The sequence below is a fragment of the Tachypleus tridentatus genome, chromosome 13 (assembly GCF_004210375.1).
Source record: "Tachypleus tridentatus isolate NWPU-2018 chromosome 13, ASM421037v1, whole genome shotgun sequence".
NCBI lineage: Eukaryota > Metazoa > Arthropoda > Merostomata > Xiphosura > Limulidae > Tachypleus > Tachypleus tridentatus.
In genome coordinates this window covers 258,344,714-258,367,671 of record NC_134837.1, presented here as the reverse complement: position 1 = coordinate 258,367,671, position 22,958 = coordinate 258,344,714, and the positions used below count along the sequence as shown (strand labels likewise).

The following is a 22,958-nucleotide window of genomic DNA, read 5'->3' as shown; positions in this document are numbered from 1 at the left end:
TATTTTTCAAAGTTTATAAGTTTGTTTTTTTTTAATTATAGTACACTTATCTTAATACATTTTCACATCTATTACAATTTTCTTTGTAGTTCTGTTATAAAAGCATACTTTTTGAATAAAAGGTGTAACGTAATCATAAGTTCTCTTTCAACAGTATTTCAAACTCAATTATACATCAAATATCACGAATCATATATAGATTATAAAAATTACCCTTTGTTTGAAGGCAGTTCTTTCTTCAACAGTCAAAGTATCAGCTTTAGCTATGACTGGCACAATATTCACACACCTGTCTAATCTTCTCATAAATTCTATATCAAGTGGTGAAAGTCTGAAAAATATCATTATTAATCTCAAACATTTTACACTAAACTACAATCACAAAAAACACCCGTGACTTACTGAACTTTTATTAAGAAAAAACATAGAACTGATGGAAAGGGTTGAGAGGAGGGTTGTTATAATGGTACTGAGGATGGAAGGGTTGTCATATATGAGAGTTTAAGATCCTTAAAATTGTTTTATCTTGAAAAATAAGCAGAGTTAGAATGGACCTGATTGAAATGATTAAGTTTGTAAACAAAAGTCAGAGGAGGTCTGATTGAAATGTTTAAGTTTGTAAACAAAAGTCAGAGGAGGTCTGACTGAAATGTTTAAGTTTGTAAACAAAAGTCAGGGTAGGTCTGACTGAAATGTTTAAGTTTGTAAACAAAAGTCAGAGGAGGTCTGACTGAAATGTTTAAGTTTGTAAACAAAAGTCAGAGTAGGTCTGATTGAAATGTTTAAGTTTGTAAACAAAAGTCAGGGTAGGTCTGACTGAAATGTTTAAGTTTGTACACAAAAGTCAGGGTAGGTCTGATTGAAATGTTTAAGTTTGTACACAAAAGTCAGGGTAGGTCTGATTGAAATGTTTAAGTTTGTAAACAAAAGTCAGAGGAGGTCTGACTGAAATGTTTAAGTTTGTAAACAAAAGTCAGGGTAGGTCTGACTGAAATGTTTAAGTTTGTAAACAAAAGTCAGAGGAGGTCTGACTGAAATGTTTAAGTTTGTAAACAAAAGTCAGGGTAGGTCTGACTGAAATGTTTAAGTTTGTACACAAAAGTCAGGGTAGGTCTGATTGAAATGTTTAAGTTTGTAAACAAAAGTCAGAGGAGGTCTGTCTGAAATGTTTAAGTTTGTAAACAAAAGTAAGAGGAGGTCTGACTGAAATGTTTAAGTTTGTAAACAAAAGTCAGAGTAGGTCTGATTGAAATGTTTAAGATTGTAAACAAAAGTCAGAGTAGGTCTGATTGAAATGTTTAAGATTGTAAACAAAAGTCAGAGTAGGTCTGATTGAAATGTTTAAGTTTGTACACAAAAGTCAGAGTAGGTCTGATTGAAATGTTTAAGATTGTAAAGTGAACTGATAATGTTGATGTATCAACATTTTTCATAGTTAACAGTGAGAATTATAGAACAAGGAGACAGAAATATAGATTTAGATAAGGTAGAAGTTGTCTTCTGTTAAGAATTTTAATTTTCAAATATGGTGATTGAAAGGTTTTTGGTTTGATTTGTTTTGAATTTTGCACTAAACTACACGAACGATATCTGTGCTAGCCAACCCTAATCTTGCAGTGTAAGACTAGGAAGCTAGTCATCACCACCCACTGCCAACTCTTGGGCTACTCTTTTACTAATGAATAGTGGGATTGACCATCATATTATAATGCCCCCATGGCTGAAAGGGTGAGCATATTTGGTGCGACAGGGATTCAAGCCCGTGACCTTCAGATTACGAGTCGAGTGCCTTAACCACCTGGCCATGTAGGGCCCTATGGAATGGGTTGCCTTCCAATGTTAAAGAGGCAGTAAAATTGAGTAAGTTTAAAAGACAACTTGATAGATAAATGAAAAAATTGAGTAAGTTTAAAAGATAGCTTGATAGATAAATAAGGGCTGGCTATAAATTGAGTAAGTTTAAAAGATAGCTTGATAGATAAATGAATAAGGGCTGGCTATATATTCTTATCAATTTATTCATTTGATAGTTTTAGTTTGGTTTAAAGCAGAAGTTCCCAGGTATAAGATGTCCCACAGTAATGCACCAAATTTATGAAATAACCATTTGCTGAAAGAGTAAAGAATACAATAAAATGTTAAAACATTAAAAATTCATAAAGTAATATACATCTATGCTGTACATCTGGCACTGCTGTCTCTTTAACACATAAAACTAAACAGTTGATTTCCAGTTGGATTGACACTTATAAAATCAAAGTATAGGAATGAGACAAATGTGGGGCCAGATTTTCATTTGAACATCTCACAAACTGACCAGTCATCTGCAAGATTGCTTAAACAAAGCAGGTATCACCCTTCACGTTAAAGTCAGTCATAAAATAAATAAAAAAAAGTCCATATTTAAATCTCTCTTCATTGTTCTTTGCTGTAAACTGGAACCAAGCTATGCAGGTAGCAAAATACATATATGCAACACCAGCTACACATCATAGAAACTATTTTTAATGAGAGGTGGTCTGCCAACACAGTACAAACATTGACAGTGGTCTGCTGGTTGGCAAAGTTTGGGAATCCCTGGTTAGAGGATGGGACAACTCAGATGGACCAATAGGGTCCTTGTTGTCCTTAAACATTATGTTATATCAATGTTTCTGTTGAATCAAAATCAAGTCATTTTGTTAAATCAAAAGTCAGTTTTTTCCAACAAAGCAAAAACTGTAATAAACATTTTTTGAAAATTAAAAATATGTAAGCTTCTAAGATGTTAATATAAAGTATAATGTCCATTTTTGTATTTCTACATTATTTCTATCTCTTTTAAATAAAGAGTAACTTATCCTATAAAAAGATAATAGTATGGTTAAAAAAGTTTTAAAATCAACAGAAATGCTATTTTGTAGCAAAAATAATATTAATAAAAAAAGGAAAACACAAACAAACCTACTGTAGTCTTTTCTATTTAGGTAATTTATACATTATGTTTATTCTATGAAACTGTAAAAAGGCAGATGTTTTATCTTGGACATATCTCTATAACACGCCTTTAAAATTCAATTCAGCAGTTTTGGTTACTTATGATTCAAGATAAAAGTGTTTCATTAACTGGTGTTATGAATGTGAAGAAAAAAATTTTAGTTTGTTCACTTTGGAAAAGTTTGATTTTAAAAATCATAAACTACTTTAAAATGACATCTAATTATTGTCCTTCCTCATTATTGACCATTAAAGGAAGTACTGCTGAAAAAGCAATCAAACTGAGCATATGACAGACGCTAGAATGATGTTCACAAGGACCTCAACTACGGCCACTGAAACCTTACTTTATCACAGAGTTTAAGATATGTGCTACTCCTAAGACGAGTTGCACAAGAGATAAATTCAATCTATGTTTACTCAGCTGAGGCAGTCACCTGCTACTATTTAATGTAAATAAATTTTTCTTGAAAGTACGTTATGTTGGTGATGAATAGTTAAAAAAAAACTAACTAATAAAAATTATCCCCCACCACTTTCATTCAGTCACTCTAATTCCCAGAATTCATTTTGCATAGTTGAGCTCATATAATGTCATATCATTTCACAGTTTCATATGGCTCTTTCTTGCACGTCATCCTTAAAGATAACTCACTTTCCAACTCTATGTCACCTACCTGATAGTGTTGTTTCAACAATATCCAGATCTGTACATTAATTCTGTACAAGTTGCTCCTTTTAAAAGGTGTAGTTATATAATATGATTACAGTGTAAGAGTCTGGAGTTGATGTAACACATAAAAGTATATGAAATCTATATGAAAATGCTTAACCAAGGTAATAAATTTAAAATACTAAATTCTACTTTAACTCAGAAAGTAGGTTATGTCTCGTAAACACAATAACAAAGCAATTTGGCATTTCTCACATTTCATCACTTTATTAATGTACTATTAAAAAAACTTATATTCAGCTTATATATGATCCACCATATATTTTATTCAACACAACTCGATTCTTAAGGTGAATTCAGTTTTACTGTACATGAACAGAATGATCCACTGTGACATTATTTTACTGTTTATTTAACAGCACCTACTGTCCGAGTTAAAACAACATTGAGGCTTTTTGTTTTTAACCTTCTAATTTTCAAGGGATAAAAGTATATTATTGTAATGTATATGACTTAATTACATTATATTCTGAACCAAGCATGCAATGTTATTTACCTGGATTCAAGCAATCAGTACTTACGAATGTCCAGTTGGAGCTATGAAGTACAAACAGCAATGAATGCGTGTGTCAGGAATATGTTTTTTACGAGATACGCTTTGTTCTTCACTCAAGTAGTTTTCATACTGTTCATTGATATAATCCAGAACTGGCAGCCAGCTACGAAAAGAAGTGTACACTTTATATCATTAGATTCAATTAAGTCATATCACTATATTACCAAGAGTTCTTGAAATGTATATTAAGTTTTCTCAAATGAACAGCTCGAGAACCTTGTTATGAAAGGATTTTGTTTGTTTCCTTGTAATTAAGCAAAAGGCAACACAGCATGCTATCTGATTTTTAGCATTATAAGCTATCAGACTTACCACCTTGTTATTAGGGGTAAAGTCATAATAAAATGACCTTTATACTTTTATAGGAAATTTATAATGGCATCAATGCCAGGTATGCATAAGAAACTGCTAAACGTATTGACAAAATAAAACACACTACTATAAACTACATTATAATATAATTATTTGCAAAGTATTTCATCAAATAAATATTATATAAAAATTCCTGCATTAGTTTTTTTTATTACCAATGCTGTACAAGTGGCATAAGAATTAGTTGGGAATATGAAACACAAGTTCCTATTTTCCTAGCCAGGTGTATGTATGTTAAATTTAAGTAGAATGTAAAACAAACAATTTTCAACCATGAATTAAACAACCATAATGACTAAACCAGCTCTGGGAAGCTTAATGATTTTAATCAACTTTACAGGATAAGAATTAACCAGAACTTATTAACGAAACGTTAATTTTCAAGACTAGCTGATAACATTGAGTAAGGGAAGAAAATCTCAATAGATAACATATTTCATAAGAAAAAATATACAGAAAATTCACAAATTGGGCATAGCTTATTCTTGATTAACCCTAAAAAATTGCACAGTGACTGTTAGAACAAGACTTTATTTCAACAAGTATAAATTCTGTTGCTCTGCTTACATTAGTTCTTCAAAGCATCTTGTCTCTGTCAGAAGCATAATAAACATATCAGTAATGTAGAGGAAACATGACACAGCAGTGATACGACCCATTCTGTGGGTTTCTTTTAATCATTATACTGGTGTTTAAATAGCAACACCAATAAAATGTTTTCACAAGGACTTGTATTTTTTAAGTGGTCATACACACATATATGATTACTAAACAAATTTTCATTAAATATTCTACAATGAATGTCATTGGTCAACTAAACCAAATATCACCTTGCATGAGTACACGTGTGCCAGTGTATAAACAAAATTATGAGCTTAAATATGCAGTAAAAAACTTAAGTAAATATGTTAGAAGGACTTGCATGCTGTTAGTTATGTACTTTACTGTCCACTTTTAAGACAACTGTTGGTTTAAAACAACATCTATAACAACAGAAACTGTTAGCTCATTACTGCTATACCAATCAGACATTTTGGTATGAAAAAGTTAATTAAATTCTAAATCATACAGTTAATTGTATTATTATATTAGAAGGAAAATGAAATCATATTTCTCCTTATATTATATCCAGATACTGTATAAAAATTTATGGTTTTAAATTATTAGTTAATATAAACCTTACATTTGTTTGTGAAATGAAATCAGTATTTTTATTACTTCAACATTCAAACACAAGAGATCCTAGTTCCTACAAGTACACTGTAAGTGAAACGTTTCAAAGTACACGAACAGAATGATGCAGATTGTCAAACATAGCATGACATCACAAATGTTTTACCAAAACATGATTATGTAAACATTTTACACTGATGTGATGGTACATTTAAAACTGTTTTAGTGTTTGTTAGTGTCTGTAGAGTTTGTTCTAGACAATATTCTGCAGAGTTTGTTCCAGATGTTATACTGTAGCTTGTAATGAGAAGGTTTATGCGAAACAAACACGTTGAGAGTGATGAATTATAGTTCATCAAGGTTCAACAGACACACTATAGACACACACACACACAAATATCAAACTATTTCAGATTTTACCAGACTTTGTGTGTGTGTGTGCATCTATTACCAACTCATACTTTAACTTAGGTTAACAGTTACTTAACCAGAAATTATTCAACTGAAATGTTAAAACAAAGTTCAACTCCAACCAAATAACAATGTTATTTCAAATTTAACTAATGTTTGATGGTGTAATCTACTTTTATTCACTTGAGAAAGGTTACGTGAAAAAAGATACCTGAATATAAACATTGGTAATACCAAAACTGATTCACATAACACACAAAACTGAATAAGAAAGAAAACTTGCCACTTATCATTATTGATTTGGTCTCCAAAACCAGGTGTATCTGTCACTGTTAATCTCAACCTCACACCTTTCTCTTCAATTACTGTAACAAATATCACAAACATTCTAATCTTAACATATACAGATCAAAGTTAGACAACGTTTTAAAGTCTTACAAGAGCATTCAAAAGGAAAAACATCTGATAATTAAAAAATAAAAAAAACTTATTTCAATATCCTTTGATATCCATATCACCAACTATCACACTTGAATCCAAATTCTTCTTCATTTTAAAAGTTACATAGTGTGGTTTAGAACAGTCTATTTCATAAATTAGATATTACAGAAGATTTCCAAATGAAAAACTGGTAGTTTTAATCATTAAACCCCACAGTATCACCGTGACACTAAAGATGTTCTATCATTCTGTAGCTACATGTAGTTTGTATCCCTCTTTTTTTCAGAAGATAAATATATACATCAGACTAGTCAGACATCACTCAGAGTAGCTGGTTTCTGTGAAAGTTCAAATTTTCTTTGTTTTTAAGCAATGAAATAACAATTTTCTTCAATACTAATAAATTTCTAAAATAATATTTCTAGTCTTCTAGACTAATACAAGTTAACTTAATTAATATCTAAAATTCCTACTTTTGGATCCATGGTACTCAGTTTAGTTTCAATCTCTTGAATTCATTGTTTGAGTTCATAAAAGCAAGCTTAACCATTGTTTTAATTCCTGTTTCTGAATTCATGGTACTCAGTTTAGTTTCAATCTCTTGAATTCATTGTTTTAATTCTTGTTTCTGGATTCATGGTACTCAGTTTAGTTTCAATCTCTTGAATTCATTGATTGAGTTCATAAAATCAAGCTTAACTATTGTTTAATTCCTGTTTCTGGATTCATGGTACTCAGTTTAATTTCAATCTCTTGAATTCATTGTTTAATTTCATAAAAGCAAGCTTAACTATTGTTTTAATTCCTGTTTCTGAATTCATGGTACTCAGTTTAGTTTCAATCTCTTCAATTCATTGTTTGAGTTCATGAAAGCAAGTTTAACTATTGTTTTAATTCCTGTTTCTGGATGCAAGTTCACAGTTACTACAGTCTCTGAAATTCATGTTTATTATTTTAGTCACTTAAGCACAGGATGAACAATTGTAAAGTTATTTTAGTTATCAGAAGAAACAAGCTTAATGCTTCATGAACTATTTAGATTTGTTTTGAATTTCAAGACATTTGGTGAAATTACAAACACTGATGAACACCTAGTTTCATTTCACAATCTTTTTGTTGTTGCTGTTTTTCTTGATACAAGGCTAAGCATACAAACTGACTATCTGCACTCTGTTAATTACAAGGAATTGAATCCAGGATTTTTTACTTGTAAGCCCATAAACTTACTGTTCAATACCTCATATTTTTTAACCTTTATGCAAGCCTATTATTATAAATTCTGTGCCAACTGAAAACAAAATCAGAATTTTTTGTTCCTGTATCCTGCACATGTAAGGCAACATGCTATATTATTATTTACTGTTTGATTCTGAGTTTTAACTGGAAAAAAAAAATCTGAATTATTATTCAGCAGTTTGTGTTTAGTGACCACAAGCGAATGAATCTTGTAGATACAAAAAGTACAATTTTTATTTATAAGTTTTGGATAGACCTCAAAACAACTGGAAAATTACAACTGAAAAAATTCAAAGTTGTTTAAATATTATATAGCAATCTATATACATTGAATTTATGCTATAACACTTTAAAAATAATTCATATTAATATTTTATTTTAATTTTAATGCTCGTAACCAAGAGATAAGATTACAACTATATTCATGTTTTACAAACTTTAAACAAACATAGCAGGTAGTGTAAATGTAAATAAGTGAAATGATTATAACTGATGAAGAAAAACAAACAAATATATTTTTATTAAAATATGGACTGAAATCAACTGCAGTTGAAACAAAAACCATATTAAAAATATTAAAACAAATATGAAAATTTCTGTCCATGAATTATAATAAATTAAGTAGGTTAATCACAAATCAGAAAAACAGTTTCTGGATTTAATTTATTGGCCAAAAATCAATAAACATTCAGTATTTCCTATTCAAAACTTTTATACTTTCTTCAAATGTGTCAATCTATAGATATGTATATAATTTTAGATTAAGTATATTATCTAGTCCTACTGTTAGAGATTTTATCTTTAAGAAATAATAAAAGTGTGTTTTTCACACAATAAAATATTTTATTTTCCAATAGATATCATCTAGTGTGAAAATTTTAATTTATCAAACAAAAACAACTTCAAAATTTTAATTATTTTTAAGACTTTACATTTTCAGAGATGTATGTATTTTTATATTGACAAAAGAACTTTAGTTTAAATTATTTGTTTAATTACATGATAGTTAGTAACGACTTTTGAGTTATTCTATATAAATGACTGTACAGTAACAACACATGGGTCAAGCACATGAAATCTTTCAAAGAAACTTTTGTTTGTTTTTGAATTTTGCACAAAGCTACATGAGGGCTATCTGCACTAGCCATTCCTAATTTAGCAGTGTAAGGCTAGATGGAAAGCAGCTAGTCATAAACACCCACTGCTAACTCTTGGGCTATGTTTTTACCTATGAATAGTGGAACTGACCCTCACATTATAATACTCCTATGACTGAAAGGGCAAGCACATTTGGTGCGACTTGGATTCGAACCTCTGACCTCAGCCAATCACCCTAACTACCTGGCTATGCCGAGACTAAAAACTTCTGTAATCACTTTCCATAAATTGACGATATGGCACTAAATAACTTCATGCCCTTAAATGAATACTGTAAAATGTGTTCACATTTTACTTGATTCAATTACACAAGATGCAAGGAAAATGATTTCCTTAAATTACACACAACCTTTTATTTGTTCACTTACCATGACTAACAGACTTCACGTGTGTCGTCTTTGCAATCTCAACCTTCTCCTCTGTTTTTGAACAAGAACGTAGACTTACGTTTGCTTTGAACAAAGTATTAATGAGTGTTGACTTGCCTAGTCCACTTCTACCTGAAAATTAACGTAAACAAGTTTAGTGAAGGATGAAAAATGGTAAATGGGTTGATTTAAAGGAAAACGCATGCATTATAAGGAAACTTTAAATTTATCCACTCAGGAATTAATATGTGCCATCCTTAGGTACCCTGCTATTAGTATTTTAAGCCAGGCTAACTAAAATAATAACTCTTGTTGGATGTCTTAAATAAGAAAATTTTTGTTTATCACTTCATACATAAGCTTGTAAGTTAAGCCAGAAAAACTACAACAGTCAAAAGCTTGTAAGAAAATAGAGTAATACAAAACTTACAATTCCAGAAAATAATGGTTAGTTAAAAACAGTTGATTTATATGTTTAGATAGAGTTATTTGAAATTAAATTATTTTTAATACTACTTCTAAAGAACCGATATTTGGTATGGAGGACAAGTGAAATATAATTTGTCCATTTAACTCAAGACATACATACTAGATATTTCTGTCTGAAAATATCTGTTACCTTCCAGGAAAACTCTATACATAATTTAGCAAATAGATACTGAGCATTGTTGAACTCCATCCAGCAAACCATTAGTTTCACTACACAAAATTACCAATAACAAGAAAAAAATTAAGTACAAGGACAAAAGGTATTGAATAACATTTAAAGCACATTTCAGTCTGTAATCATGCCATATATAGTTCTTAAAGGATATATCTATTTACTTCAAAAGTAAATTCATATATACAACCATTTAAAAATAGAATTAAATATTATATATATATAAATTACCTGAGCTACACCCATTCATTTGTAAAATATTTAACTTTACCTAATTGTAAATTCAATTTTTCTATCTGTCCTACAAGATTAACTCACCAACCACCATAATGTTAAACTCAAAGCCTCGTTTTAAGACCTTTTTCCTGATCTGTTCCTGTAACGTGTCTATCCCAACATATCCTGCAATTTCAGTTTTTAGGTTTCCCCAGTGTGTTGTCTCAACCAGAGTGTCAGCCATGATGGTGAAGAAATCCTCAACACTCAACTGTCCTGAAGAGAAAATTGTATTCCAAAGCATAAGGTGGATTTTTTTTTTCATTATATCATTATATAACATTGAAATATTGTATTCTTAACTCTAAGTAAAACTACACATTTATTACAGAACAGTTAACAAGTTGTAGTTTAGTATGCGTACAAAAACTATCCCACCCAAAGAGCAGCGTGATGAAAACAGTGATTGTAATTACACCACCCAAAGAGCAGCGTGATGAAAACAGTGATTGTAATTACACCACCCAAAGAGCAGCGTGATGAAAACAGTGATTGTAATTACACAATGCTAAAAACATCCACGAAAACTGAATTTTCATTCAAAATTGTGACTTAATTTTAACTTCACAAATCAACTATCTAAGAAAATACACTCAACAATAATTCTAGGATTAAAAACTCAAGAGTTGGAACAAAATACTTATGATTATGTTTGCAGCTAATTACACTTAACGTATAGTAATAATACTGACCATTATAAAGTAAAATTGTTGCAAAAAGAAATGGGGCTTTGGCTGCAAAGTGAAACAAGCAGGTACAATCCCAACATACTCCAACTTGGATTAAAACAACATGTTACAGATAATTGTTGTAATAATATAGAATGGAGAAATATTAGTAAAATATGTTATCACCTTATATCTAGATAACTTTAGCAAACAATACTATACTGATACCATTGTTATTATTAGAAGAAACTATTCACTTAGATGTTTAATCTGCTGTTCTTATTTGCCCTGGAACCTTTTATTTGACTATTTTACAATTCTAAAAGCAAAAGTTACTTTCATTGGAGAACATAACTAAAGTAAGAGTTTAGAAATCTCCAGCTGTTTTTTTTTTTATGAATTTATTAGAAAATCTAACAATTTTTATTTCTAGTTAGTCTGTTATAAACACTTAGTTACCTTTATATTCAGGGATCATAACTTCTTAGCAGCAGTTCATTAAGATATTTTTTTAAATATTCTAACCAGAATCAAATATAAGGTTTCTTTCATGCACAACATTCTGAAATAATTTGGTTCAGATTTTTTAGTTCACTGTTTTTTAAACTTAACTGACAACCTTCAAATAAAATAACTAATTTGTTATTTCTACTCTGAATCTCATACTGCATTATGTCCAAACACTCCTAAGTTTTTATTAAAACACAACCTGTACAAACCTAATTATAACTTTTGCCAGTAACTCTTTCAATATGCATGTTTTGGATCTGTTTTTGATAAAACTCATTACCCTATGTAATATTTCATAAACTGACCTTATGTTTTCCCATACGTTAACAATTCTTTAAATCTTAGCTTTGAAAAATAGAAATCAACTGTGATATGTATACAGCAATGGTAATATTTTACCAACATCACTATAATTATATCACCAGTCACTAATGGGAGAAAGACATCATTCATGTTTCATATAGTTTATCATCTTTGAACTGGCTGACTCAGAAACACCAACTTGTCACTTGTTTACTACCAATGAGAGAAAGGCATCATTCATGTTTCATATAGTTTATCATCTTTGAATTGCTGACTCAGTAACATCAACTTGTCACTTGTTTTCTACCAATGAGAGAAAGACATCATTCATGTTTCATATAGTTTATCATCTTTGAACTAGCTAACTCAGTAACATCAACTTGTCACTTGTTTACTACCAATGAGAGAAAGACATCATTCATGTTTCATATAGTTTATCATCTTTGAACTGGCTAACTCAGTAACATCAACTTGTCACTTGTTTACTACCAATGAGAGAAAGACATCATTATGTTTCATATAGTTTATTTTTGAACTGGCTAACTCAGTAACATCAACTTGTCACATGTTTACTACCAAAGACATTCATTGTGTTTCATATAGTTTATTTTGAACTGGCTGTCCCAGAAACATCAACTTGTCACTTGTTTACTACCAAACACATTCATTATGTTTCATATAGTTTATTTTTGAACTGGCTGTCCCAGAAACATCAACTTGTCACTTGTTTACTACCAAAGACATTCATTGTGTTTCATATAGTTTATCACCTTTAAACTGGCTGACCCAGAAACATCAACTTGTCACTCGTTTACTACCACAAGAAAAAGACATTCATTATGTTTCATATATAAATTGGCAGAAATGATAAAAGCAACTGATTAGTTTGGACAATTGTGCTACATTGTAAATCACAAGTACTCTGAAGATTTACAGCTTAAGTTTGTTTTCAACAAACAGTTCTAGATAGAGACAATTCATAGTTAAATTTTTTGTGTACCTGTTCACAGAAAATTTATATTCTCACCAGTTTTTTTTATTTGAAAGTTATTGAGAAAAAGCTAAATGTAATTCAGCTGAAGGCATAATTTTCAAAGTAAGTCCTTAGATCTACATTTGTTAGCTTTATTTTCTTTGTTTAAAACAAATTATCTCGATTTACTCTCAGAAAACACCAAGTTTACTGTTTTTATTTTTTGTACATGGCTTTAGAAAAGTTCTTTCATTCAATTCTTGACTTTGATTGGCCAATTCTTTTGGTTTCCATTAGTTAAGATACTGCCCAATATCACTTTTTTTACATTTATTAAATTAGTATAATACTTGAAAACAACTGTACATACATTTACATAAACATAAAAAAAAAGTTTCATGTACTAAGTTAAGATAAAAAAACTACCTTATGTTAATGTTTAATAGACAAAAGATAAAAGAAAAAAAAAAGGCCAAGGACAGTTATCATGAAAATAGTAATAGTTAAAGTTATTATGGATTTTAACAGTATTGAAAATACAAATGTTAAGAATATTCTTAAAATTTTAACCATGAAATCAGCAGCTATAAAACACAAGTTCTAAAGTTTATATTAGAACTTTGGATAAATCAATGTATTCATTCATAATGGTTTTTAAAATATAGGTAGTACCAATGTACACTTAAATTCGGAATCCCTCTCAAAATTTGTTGGGTCTACAGAGAGTCCTATTGGTGAAAAGTTCGCATCTTTTTCTACAAATTTATTTCAAGTTCATTATAAATAAGTATCTACATGAATTGCTGTATATTAATGTTGCAAACTGACTGTAAAAGTCATGATAACTGATTTGCTGAAGACACCACACAATGTTTTTTTCTCTTTTAAACAAAATCCAAATGTTTATAAAGAAACTAACTTCAAATATTGAACCCAGACAAATGCAAAAACCCTAAGTACACAAATCCAACTTAATATACCCAATCAATCAGAGCCCACTGAGTACAAATTAAAAGCTAGAAAAGTAAATCCCTATGATAATCTAAACCATTAAATTGAGTCATCATCTTTCACAGTTACCATAAGTTACAATGCTACAACTAGCCTAAAAGAAAGACATTAGGAATGGCTTTCAGCAAAATGATACAATTTCTTAAAGGTCTTTTTCTGGGTGGTTCAGGGTCACCAAATTAATCCATTTTATGTTGTTTACCAATGCCATTAAGTATACTGGATTGCCTTTACCTGGAATGTATAAATCTCCAATCTGAACATGTCTATGATTTGAGAGAATAAATATTTTTTTTTGTATCAGAAAGGGCTGTTATACATCCTTCCCAAAAGTGAATGACTTATGGCAGAATCACACAACTTATGAAATGCTAAATATAATTTGAAACACATCAACCCACAATGACTTCATATCTTTTGCTGTCAAATCAATTATTATATTGTATATTCAAAATAATTTTTTATAATGTATAGTATATATTTCATTAGTGAACTTTATTAAAAAATATGAATGTTTGGACTTCAAAACATACAACGTATAATACAAGACTGACTTCTAAATTACTTTTACATATTTCACCTTATAAAATTAGAACAAATATTTTTATCAATATTCTCTTTAGTAATACAACTATGAAAGGTTGCATACAATGGGTTTTAGCGATTCCAGTCAAAAATATTGCTAACAACGAGTATACCCAACTAATGAACCAATGCATTCTAGCTTTTAAGTCATTGCTAATTCCTAGCCCTAGTTCGTTTGGTGATGGTAATAGTATTAGTGCCATATTAAATAAGAGAAATTAATTTTTAGTTGCTAATAATAATTTTTTCATTTTATGCATTTCAATATTCGACATCTTGACAAAATACTCTGAAGGTATGACGGCAAAATACAAACAACCAAAAACACGAATACTGCATCTCAACTTCTAATTAAAGCGTCACACCCCAGAGTGAAACAAACGTAAGAAAATCGTTTTTTTTTTTTAAATCCCGAGCGCCTTCTGGGTGATTCAGAAATAACTAACTTATCTTGATCTTTGATAAAACTATCGCTGTAAAGCATAATTACGAAATTTTTTTAAACATATAACTTGAACAACAGGTTCATAATAGCAGTAAAATTAATGTAATATGTGCACTTTTATTCATTAATAATTATGACTAACTTATTATACGAAGTTATAAAATATCGCAAACACGAAAAATAATACAGCTCTGGTATTACCTAAATTTGCACACGACATAAATGTTATCGATTACCAAATGAAATTACATTGACATTTATCACAAACTGTTATGTCAATAGATATTTTTGTACTAAGTAATTACTTGGTAATCAGTTACTAAAATCGTATATTACGTGATTGTAATATTATAAGCCTCACAACTAAACCAGTACGTACAAAACTCAAAAGTTTCAGTTATTTGCGATTAGTAATATTAGTTTCATCAAAGTTCACAGTAGACGTTATTCCTCAGACTTTATGCATTTGTTTAGTCAGGTTCAAAATTTTTTCGCTGTCCAATTCCTGATAAATAAAGAATTTAACGTTTAAAATATAACAGGCCTAATACTGATATCTAACGATATATGTAAGTTTATATTCTTCGTCAGCTTGTAAGAGACATACATGGCGGTTGGTTTGTTCTAGATTTCGCGCAAATCTACACGAGGGCTATCTGCGATAACCATCCCTTATCTAGCTGTGTAAGACTACAGGAAAGAAAGCTAGTCATCACCAATTACTGGGCTTCTCTTTTAATAATGAATAGTGGTTTTTACCTTAACACTATAACACCCTACGGCTGAATGGGCAAGCATGTTTGGTATCTCAAGGATTCGAACCCGTGACCCTCAGAAAATGAATCGAGCGTCCTAATCACATGGCTATGCCAGGCCCGTATACACTGACTATAAAAGTTGTTGTATCATACGGCTTTTGTAAACAGTGTGCCAAATGTTTGATCAATGAAAGTAATTTTTTCTCGGTTCTCCCGCCCCCAGCAAATTCTCCAAGCGTAGGATTTGTAGATCTCTACCTCCTTGAATAACAATAGCCGTTGTTTACCTCAAGATAAAAAAATATATATATATTTTCTATAAATATCGAATCCAGCGAATACTATCAACCTCACCCTGCTACATTCTCATGTTCTCCACGTCTCATAAATGTCAAATCACATTTAAATTAATGGTATTTAATTTCACACACTTTGTCCACTTTACAAATATTGATTATACAACTTCTTTGAAAGAAAAAATCTAATTAAAATTAAAGTAACGTGTCTGTTACTGTTAGTCTAACTAGTCTACGTAATTACATTGAATTTAAAATAGTGGCGTACACTGGCGTCAGCAAGGGTATAAATTACCATTGCTCTAGACAATATGGCAGCAGGTTTTGTTTTTCTCATACTTCCTCTGATAATAACGAAGATAAGTGATGAGCTCTGTAATTCTTAGAGAAACACTGCGTCCCCTACAGGAGACTAGACACTTCCACCTACACTGGTAAGCTGATACTGTGATAGAAATGAAATTAAAACAACTCGACACACTTAGATACGTACTGCTTTTAAAACATGTTTCACTAAACTGTTTATGTACGAAATTATTTGTGGGGATCCCAGTAACGTACGAGTCACACAAAAATATCGTTAACAAAAAAATCACCATCTTAATTTTTATCTTAACGAGTTTTATTGATTACTGTTATGTTTTTATATGCATTTTTAAGTTGTTGTTGTTGTTGTTGTTTTGAATTAAGCACAAAGCTACACAATGGGCTATCTGTGCTTTGCCCACCACGAGTATCGAAACCCGGTTTTTAGCGTTGTAAGTCCGCAGACATACCGCTGAGCCATTGGAGGGTTATGTTTTATATGTATCTTACACAGAAAACGACTGATTTCACCCAGTTTATTTGATTTTTTTTTTTTACACTGAGTACTGTAGCATGCAGAATATAAAATCACAAGTGTTGCAATATGTGGACCCTGCTCCCAAGCAGTTAGTAATTAGATGGTTAAATTACATTAGTCCCAACCACGGAAACTTGTATATTTGAGGTTTTAATTCAGTAGTAACAGGAGCGCCATTTCAGATGTCACTAGAGGAGGAGTAGCTTTTACTGGCAGTTCTATTCCCAAAATAATAACAACAAGCACAGGGTAGGGAGAAAGGAGCAACTGTGTCACTCCCTGACCTACCTAACTGATGCCTACTAATGCAGTCTTCAACCCCAGACGCGTTTTATTGTACTGAAAATAGCCACGTGATGATATAAGAGGGAGTAATGCTTCCAACACAGAACAGAGGGGAACAGCTACTGCCTTTAAACTCGACAGGAATTCTTGTAAAAATTTTATCACTATATGTTTATAAGATATCTATTGTGAATATTATGTGCTAAAAAAAAAACGCAAACTGCCTCGTGTTAAATTATGAAGTAATAAACATTTCTGCTACTGCTCAGATGAATTATACAGAATTATTATTCTACACACTATTTTGTTTTGTTTTTTTTTACAAAATGTTTTAAACCTCAAATTAATGACTTGTTTTTACACTGTTTACTATTCAAGTGGGCCCATGCACTGAATCATTTGAATTTGTTTTATGTTTTGGCCTGTTAAAACACTCGGTTAATAGAAAGGAGAAAAATAATATGGATGTCATTATTTATTTTCTGCATGAAATAGATAGGAGACTAGTAACAAGTAGGGGTAATGTAATGATGGATAATTAGTAGGTATAATATAGTAATGGGTAACTAACGTGTACATAGTAAGTAGTAGCGGTAATGGGTAAATAATAGGAATACATAGTACCTTGTAGATGTAATAATGGGTAATTAATAGGTGCACATAATAGCTGGTAGGGGTAATGTAGTAATGGGCAATTAGTAGAAGTATACAGTATCTAGTAGTAGTAATGTGGTAATGGGTAACTAATAGGAGCACATAGCAACTAGTAGGGGTAATGTAATATTGGTATTATTCTTCAGTTTGTGTTAAAGATCCTGTGTTAAGAGACCCACAAGCAATTTGGTGCTTCATATAAATAGTTTAGAGAAATGTGTTTAAATCCACTGGTATTTTACAGATTAAGTGGTTTTTGTTTGCAAATAATTAACATAATTCAAAGCAAAATCTAGAAAAAACTGTTTTACAACACTAGTTTAACTCAAAACCTATTAGAAACCGCAGCAATATTTCTAACGAAAAATTCAAATTTCAGTTTATCTTAGATTATATTTTCTGATGCAGATGAATCACTTTTGCTGGTATACTAAATCATTGAAGTTCTCTAGAAATAATTTAACACAAAACTACATTTCATGTTTCAAGATTTAACATATTACTATATCTTACTATTGTACAACACAAAAGTCAACCTTAGTTTTGAAATAAAGTTGAGTTAAGAGTTATTCTAGTAACAAAATTCAGTAAATCTTGTCATTCTTAACCTTCAAACCAAACTATACATTTTATAATTATAACCAACAAGTTTCCAATAAAATATGTTTTCAGTTTTAAACTATGACAGTCTATGCAGATAACTGTTAAAAGGAAAGGCATGTGGAATCTGTGGGTAAAACTTGATGTTCTAGTGACAAGTACATTTCCCCAATAACAGACAGATGAAGCAAATACAACAAATGTCTGGTTAACATGTTCTGTGCTATAGAGTAAAAGTAACTTTCAGAAGTGAAATTCACTCTAACAACCCACACGGTCCAAGCCTGAAAGTGAGTCACAAGGCAGGTCACCAAGTCACAGCTGCTTCGAGGCATCTGACTATCCATTTTTATTTTTTTTTTTAACAGAGTGAACAGAGGGATGCATGTGTAATTATTCTTTTTAAACTAGCTAGCTACTAATGTTCTTCAAAGCCACAATTCATCTATCTAAAAACAGATGTGGCACATACCATATGTATGTTGTCATGATAGGCACATTCTTTCTGCAGAGTCATGACAATTTTTTTGTTGTTGTTTCACAGAAAATTTAGTTAGCCTCTAAACAGTTTTGAAGTTAAACATTCCCAATTTAAGTGATGTAGAAATTAAATTGTGATGTGAATATTACAATACACGTTACCTTTTTCAAACCATACATAATAACCAAAACTGTATCTCAGAACGACTGGTATGGGTATTAACACTTTCATTGATAAGGAGAGAATAATATTTTGACCTTCCTAGGTCATCTAGGTTTTTGTTAACCTGAAAATAACATAGAAAGATCGAAACGTTGTTCTCTGGTCATCAATAAAAGTGTTAATGCCCACATCAGCCGTTCTGAGATGGTTTTATTTCAAGCAGGTTTCTCGTCATGAAGAATAACTAAAACTATTATATGTTTCAACTTCTGCCAAAAATATAAAAAAAAAACATGATTAAAAGATGGTTTAACAAATAATCAATTACAATGAATTGTATCAATACAAGCTCTGAACACTATACTGTAGACACTAATAAAAGTGTGTATGGAACACAGAAGTCAGTTACTGGCTTCTACCTCATAATAACTTCAGAAGCACTAGATTCCTGACAAAAGCTTTCACCTAGAGTATCGGTGATGCCCCAGGTATCAGCTACTTCTTGGTCATCAGAGAGCAAGATCGAGTAGAGGAAAGAATTATACTGCCCACTAACCTGTTGAATCTTGTCCCATATGACTTTGGAATTGGTGGTAGAAGAGATGCCAGTTGTGAACTAAATCCAAGATTCCTCCTGGCTTTGACATCTTACCTGCCAAGCACATTCATAGACCTGCTGGAAAGTGATGTGGTTCAAGACTGTGTACCATGTGGCAGGCAGTATTCCACCACGGACAAGGATAACCTGGAAAATGTACCGAGGTTTTAGGAATGCATTAAGTAGCTGCCTGTATAATACAGTTAGTCACTGCTGCCACACGATCGTCTATCGATGGCTTACAGACGACGGCAGGATCAAGTGTTACAAGAGCAGTGAAAGAGGGCCAGTTGGCTTGATCCAGCTTCTACTGGGGCATAAAGGTCGGGTTGTATCGACCACGTACAGTCTCTCTCAAAATGATCACTGCCCCATGAATAACTGTCAACCCTCCATGAAAAGTGAGAGAACAGTGAAGGGGAGCAAACTGAGAAACCAATAAGAGTAAAGGACAGACTAGGTGCATGAAAATAAGTAGAAGAACCAGTGCTGAAAAGAGAAAGGTTGTGACCTGAGAGCATACACTCTACAGAACAACCTCTCCCCATCAATATCAGTACCTCCCCAGAGAGGATTGTCCATCAAAGTCCCTCAGGATTAAAATAGGAGATGGTAACTGTTCAATGAGAGCATCAAGATCTGATTGATCATAGGTCTCTTCAGGAGACAGGTAGAGAGAACAAACAGTGATGATATGACTCAAGGAAACAAGAATGACTATGGCCTCCAAGGGTGTGTCGAGTGGCAAAGACAAGGTGGGTACATGCTGATCAACCAACAGTGCTACCCCTCCATCACACAACCTGTCATTTCTGTACAAAAAAACACTACCGAAAAGTGACTGTATCGGTAGGTTTCAGAAATGTTTCCTGTAAGGAAAGACATACAGGATGGTAGGAAGCAATCAGTGCTTTGATATCCAAATTAGAACTTTAACCTCAACAGTTCCACTGTACCAAAGTGGCCATTTTTATTTATATGTAGACGAATTGGGTAGAGAGCCCTTCTATTTTTGACCACATCTTTTTTCTTTATTCGAGGGAGGTCTGTCAACCTACATGGATGCTGCCATGGGCCGATTGGGCAGGTCTTTGTCATTGAAAAAGGATTCCAGCAACTGAGAATATGAGAAAATGATTGTTTTGCATCTTGGGGCGGGAGAAGATGTACCTGAGGAAACGCCCATACCCAGAACCAAAGGAAGCGAATCTTGGGGTTTGCTGGAATGAATGTTAGGGACAGAGATGGGTGTTGATGTTGATTCAACTTTTCTAACCATGGAGATCAAAAGACTTTTCATACAGTTTGAGAATGATTCTTTTGGAGATACAGAAATATCTGTCTGCACTCCCACTGTAATAGTGGAACAAAATGCAACAGCATATGTCCAAGAGGAAGCGATGGACAGTAACTTTTGAGCCTCAGGGTAAGTAATGCCTTGAATCATTTTCAAACACTGCACCTCTTTCTTCCAATCAGTCAAGGCAAGAATGAAAGTAAGATGGGTGAGAGCTGTTGCAATTAACGCAATGAGGGTCTGTTTCACACTCATAGGCTTCATGGTCCTTACCACCACAATGAGCACATGTCAAGGAACCACGACATAATGTCTTCGAGTGACCAAACTGCTGACACTGGAAACATACGAGAGGGTTTGGAATGTATGATCATACCTTGCAATTAAGATTACCTGTCTTGATGGTGGCAGGTGGATGCGGTGATGTAAATATTAAAATGAGAACAGTGGTCGGCATCATAATTCCATCTTTGCGAGGGGAGATATGTCTCACTGTAGATACTCCTTGGGTGGAGAAACCAGCAAGAATCTCTGACTTGAGGATGTTCTTCACATCCCTCTCAACAATAACTCTTCAAGACGAATTGAAAGTAGCATGGGGCATAACCTCAATGGGTATGTCCCAATCACCTTTGAATGTATGAGTTCACTGTCTTTAGATGTAGATGTTTCCACCAGTATTTTACCATAGGAAAGCTTTTTGACTGACTCTATAGAGCCAGCAAGTCCCTCTAGTCCCTTCCGAATAAAAAAGGAGAGATATTTACCCCAAAGGTTTGTCTGAAAGAGAATGCAATATAAGAAAACAAGGTGCAGGTGTTACAGATGTTGAAGATTGCTGCTCAGAATCTTTAAGATGTGGTCATTTACCTATGGACTGTTTTTTCACTATTTAAGTTTTTATTTGGTGGATCCATAATACAGAAAGAATGTTTCAGTGCCCACTGACCCACCCACCATGGAGCCCTATGAGGAGATGCAATACAATTCCAAACAAGTACACTGCATCAATGCCAGGGTTTCATGAGCACAATACTCAAACACCAGTATTAGATACTATGTCCACAACACCTGTTGAGAACATCCAACACTGGTACTTAGTTAAACCCTATCCCAAGTGAACCAGCAGACTGACAAGTACACTGCATCAACACCAGGGTTTCATGAGCACCATACCCACATACCAGCATTAGATATAATGTCCACAACACCTGTTGAGAACATCCAACACTGGTATTTGGATGACCCTAGCCCAAGTGGACCAGCAGACTGACCCTCGGGGGCCCACCTCAAGACTGCCCATCTACAGGAATTCAAGGCCAAAGTGGTGTGTTAAGGTTGGACCCCTCAACCACCAGGATCCTCTCCTCCTCTTCATGGGTCACCTTGTACATCAAACACATGGATGGATGTTTAGATCCCAGAGGAGGTAAACTGTAAGAACAGAACCTTCTCTGGGAGGTTACCTCACCACATACAGGAATCCACACCGAGGGGATGTGGATGTTTGTGTCACACCAAAACTAGTGTAAAACCAACCAGTCCACTGTGGTTACCATTCATCCACACAGAAGTATCACTTCCAGAAAACAGGTTGAACATTAAATAACAGATTGCTTACACTATCATTCTATTAATCCTATGTTCATGACTGGGGGCTAAAGTATATAGAATACGACTTTACAGTGTCAATCAAAATGGAATTACATATTTGATGAAAGTCATTAATTATTTAATTTTTTTCCTAAATTCACAATTTTAAGGCAGTTCTTGGTGATGAGGAAATATCGGATACAATTCATATTGATACCGAAAAACCACAGATACATTTTGTAGATTCTAGTGGTTATGAAATACAACATTCACACCATTCTTTGCACAAACATCAGTTTGCACTAAGACTTGTCAGTGTCTGAATGAAACTGATGTCATCAATTCATGAATGTATCTCAAGCACAAATAGTTTTATAACATCTGATTTTGTGGGTACAACATATTTGTACACTTTATTAAAAGCTTGCTTTATTTTGTGTAAATACATGTAGTAAATTAGAAATTATGTCAACATTCCAGGTTTGATCCCTATACACATTTAGTTCCACAAAATGGATCAATTTTATTACCTTG

The 22,958-nt window shown here is 32.4% G+C and overlaps 1 protein-coding gene across 12 annotated transcripts in view; it reads right to left on the bottom strand.

The window, feature by feature from the left end:
* The window catches only part of LOC143237366 (neuronal-specific septin-3-like), a 71,687-nt gene that overhangs the window by 4,943 nt on the left and 43,786 nt on the right, over window positions 1-22,958 (bottom strand). For 10 of the 12 annotated variants that reach the window (XM_076476543.1, XM_076476542.1, XM_076476531.1 and 7 more), the window contains 5 exons: window positions 10,404-10,577; window positions 9,425-9,556; window positions 6,505-6,586; window positions 4,231-4,368; window positions 214-331 (listed from right to left, as the gene is read on the bottom strand). In XM_076476543.1, coding sequence (XP_076332658.1) covers window positions 214-331; window positions 4,231-4,368; window positions 6,505-6,586; window positions 9,425-9,556; window positions 10,404-10,545 — 612 coding nt within the window. In that variant the 5' untranslated portion in view covers window positions 10,546-10,577. Of the gene's footprint in view, window positions 1-213; window positions 332-4,230; window positions 4,369-6,504; window positions 6,587-9,424; window positions 9,557-10,403; window positions 10,578-11,488; window positions 11,523-19,492; window positions 19,682-22,958 lie in introns of those variants that run through there. The other 2 variants (XM_076476532.1, XM_076476535.1) reach the window with 2 other exon arrangements.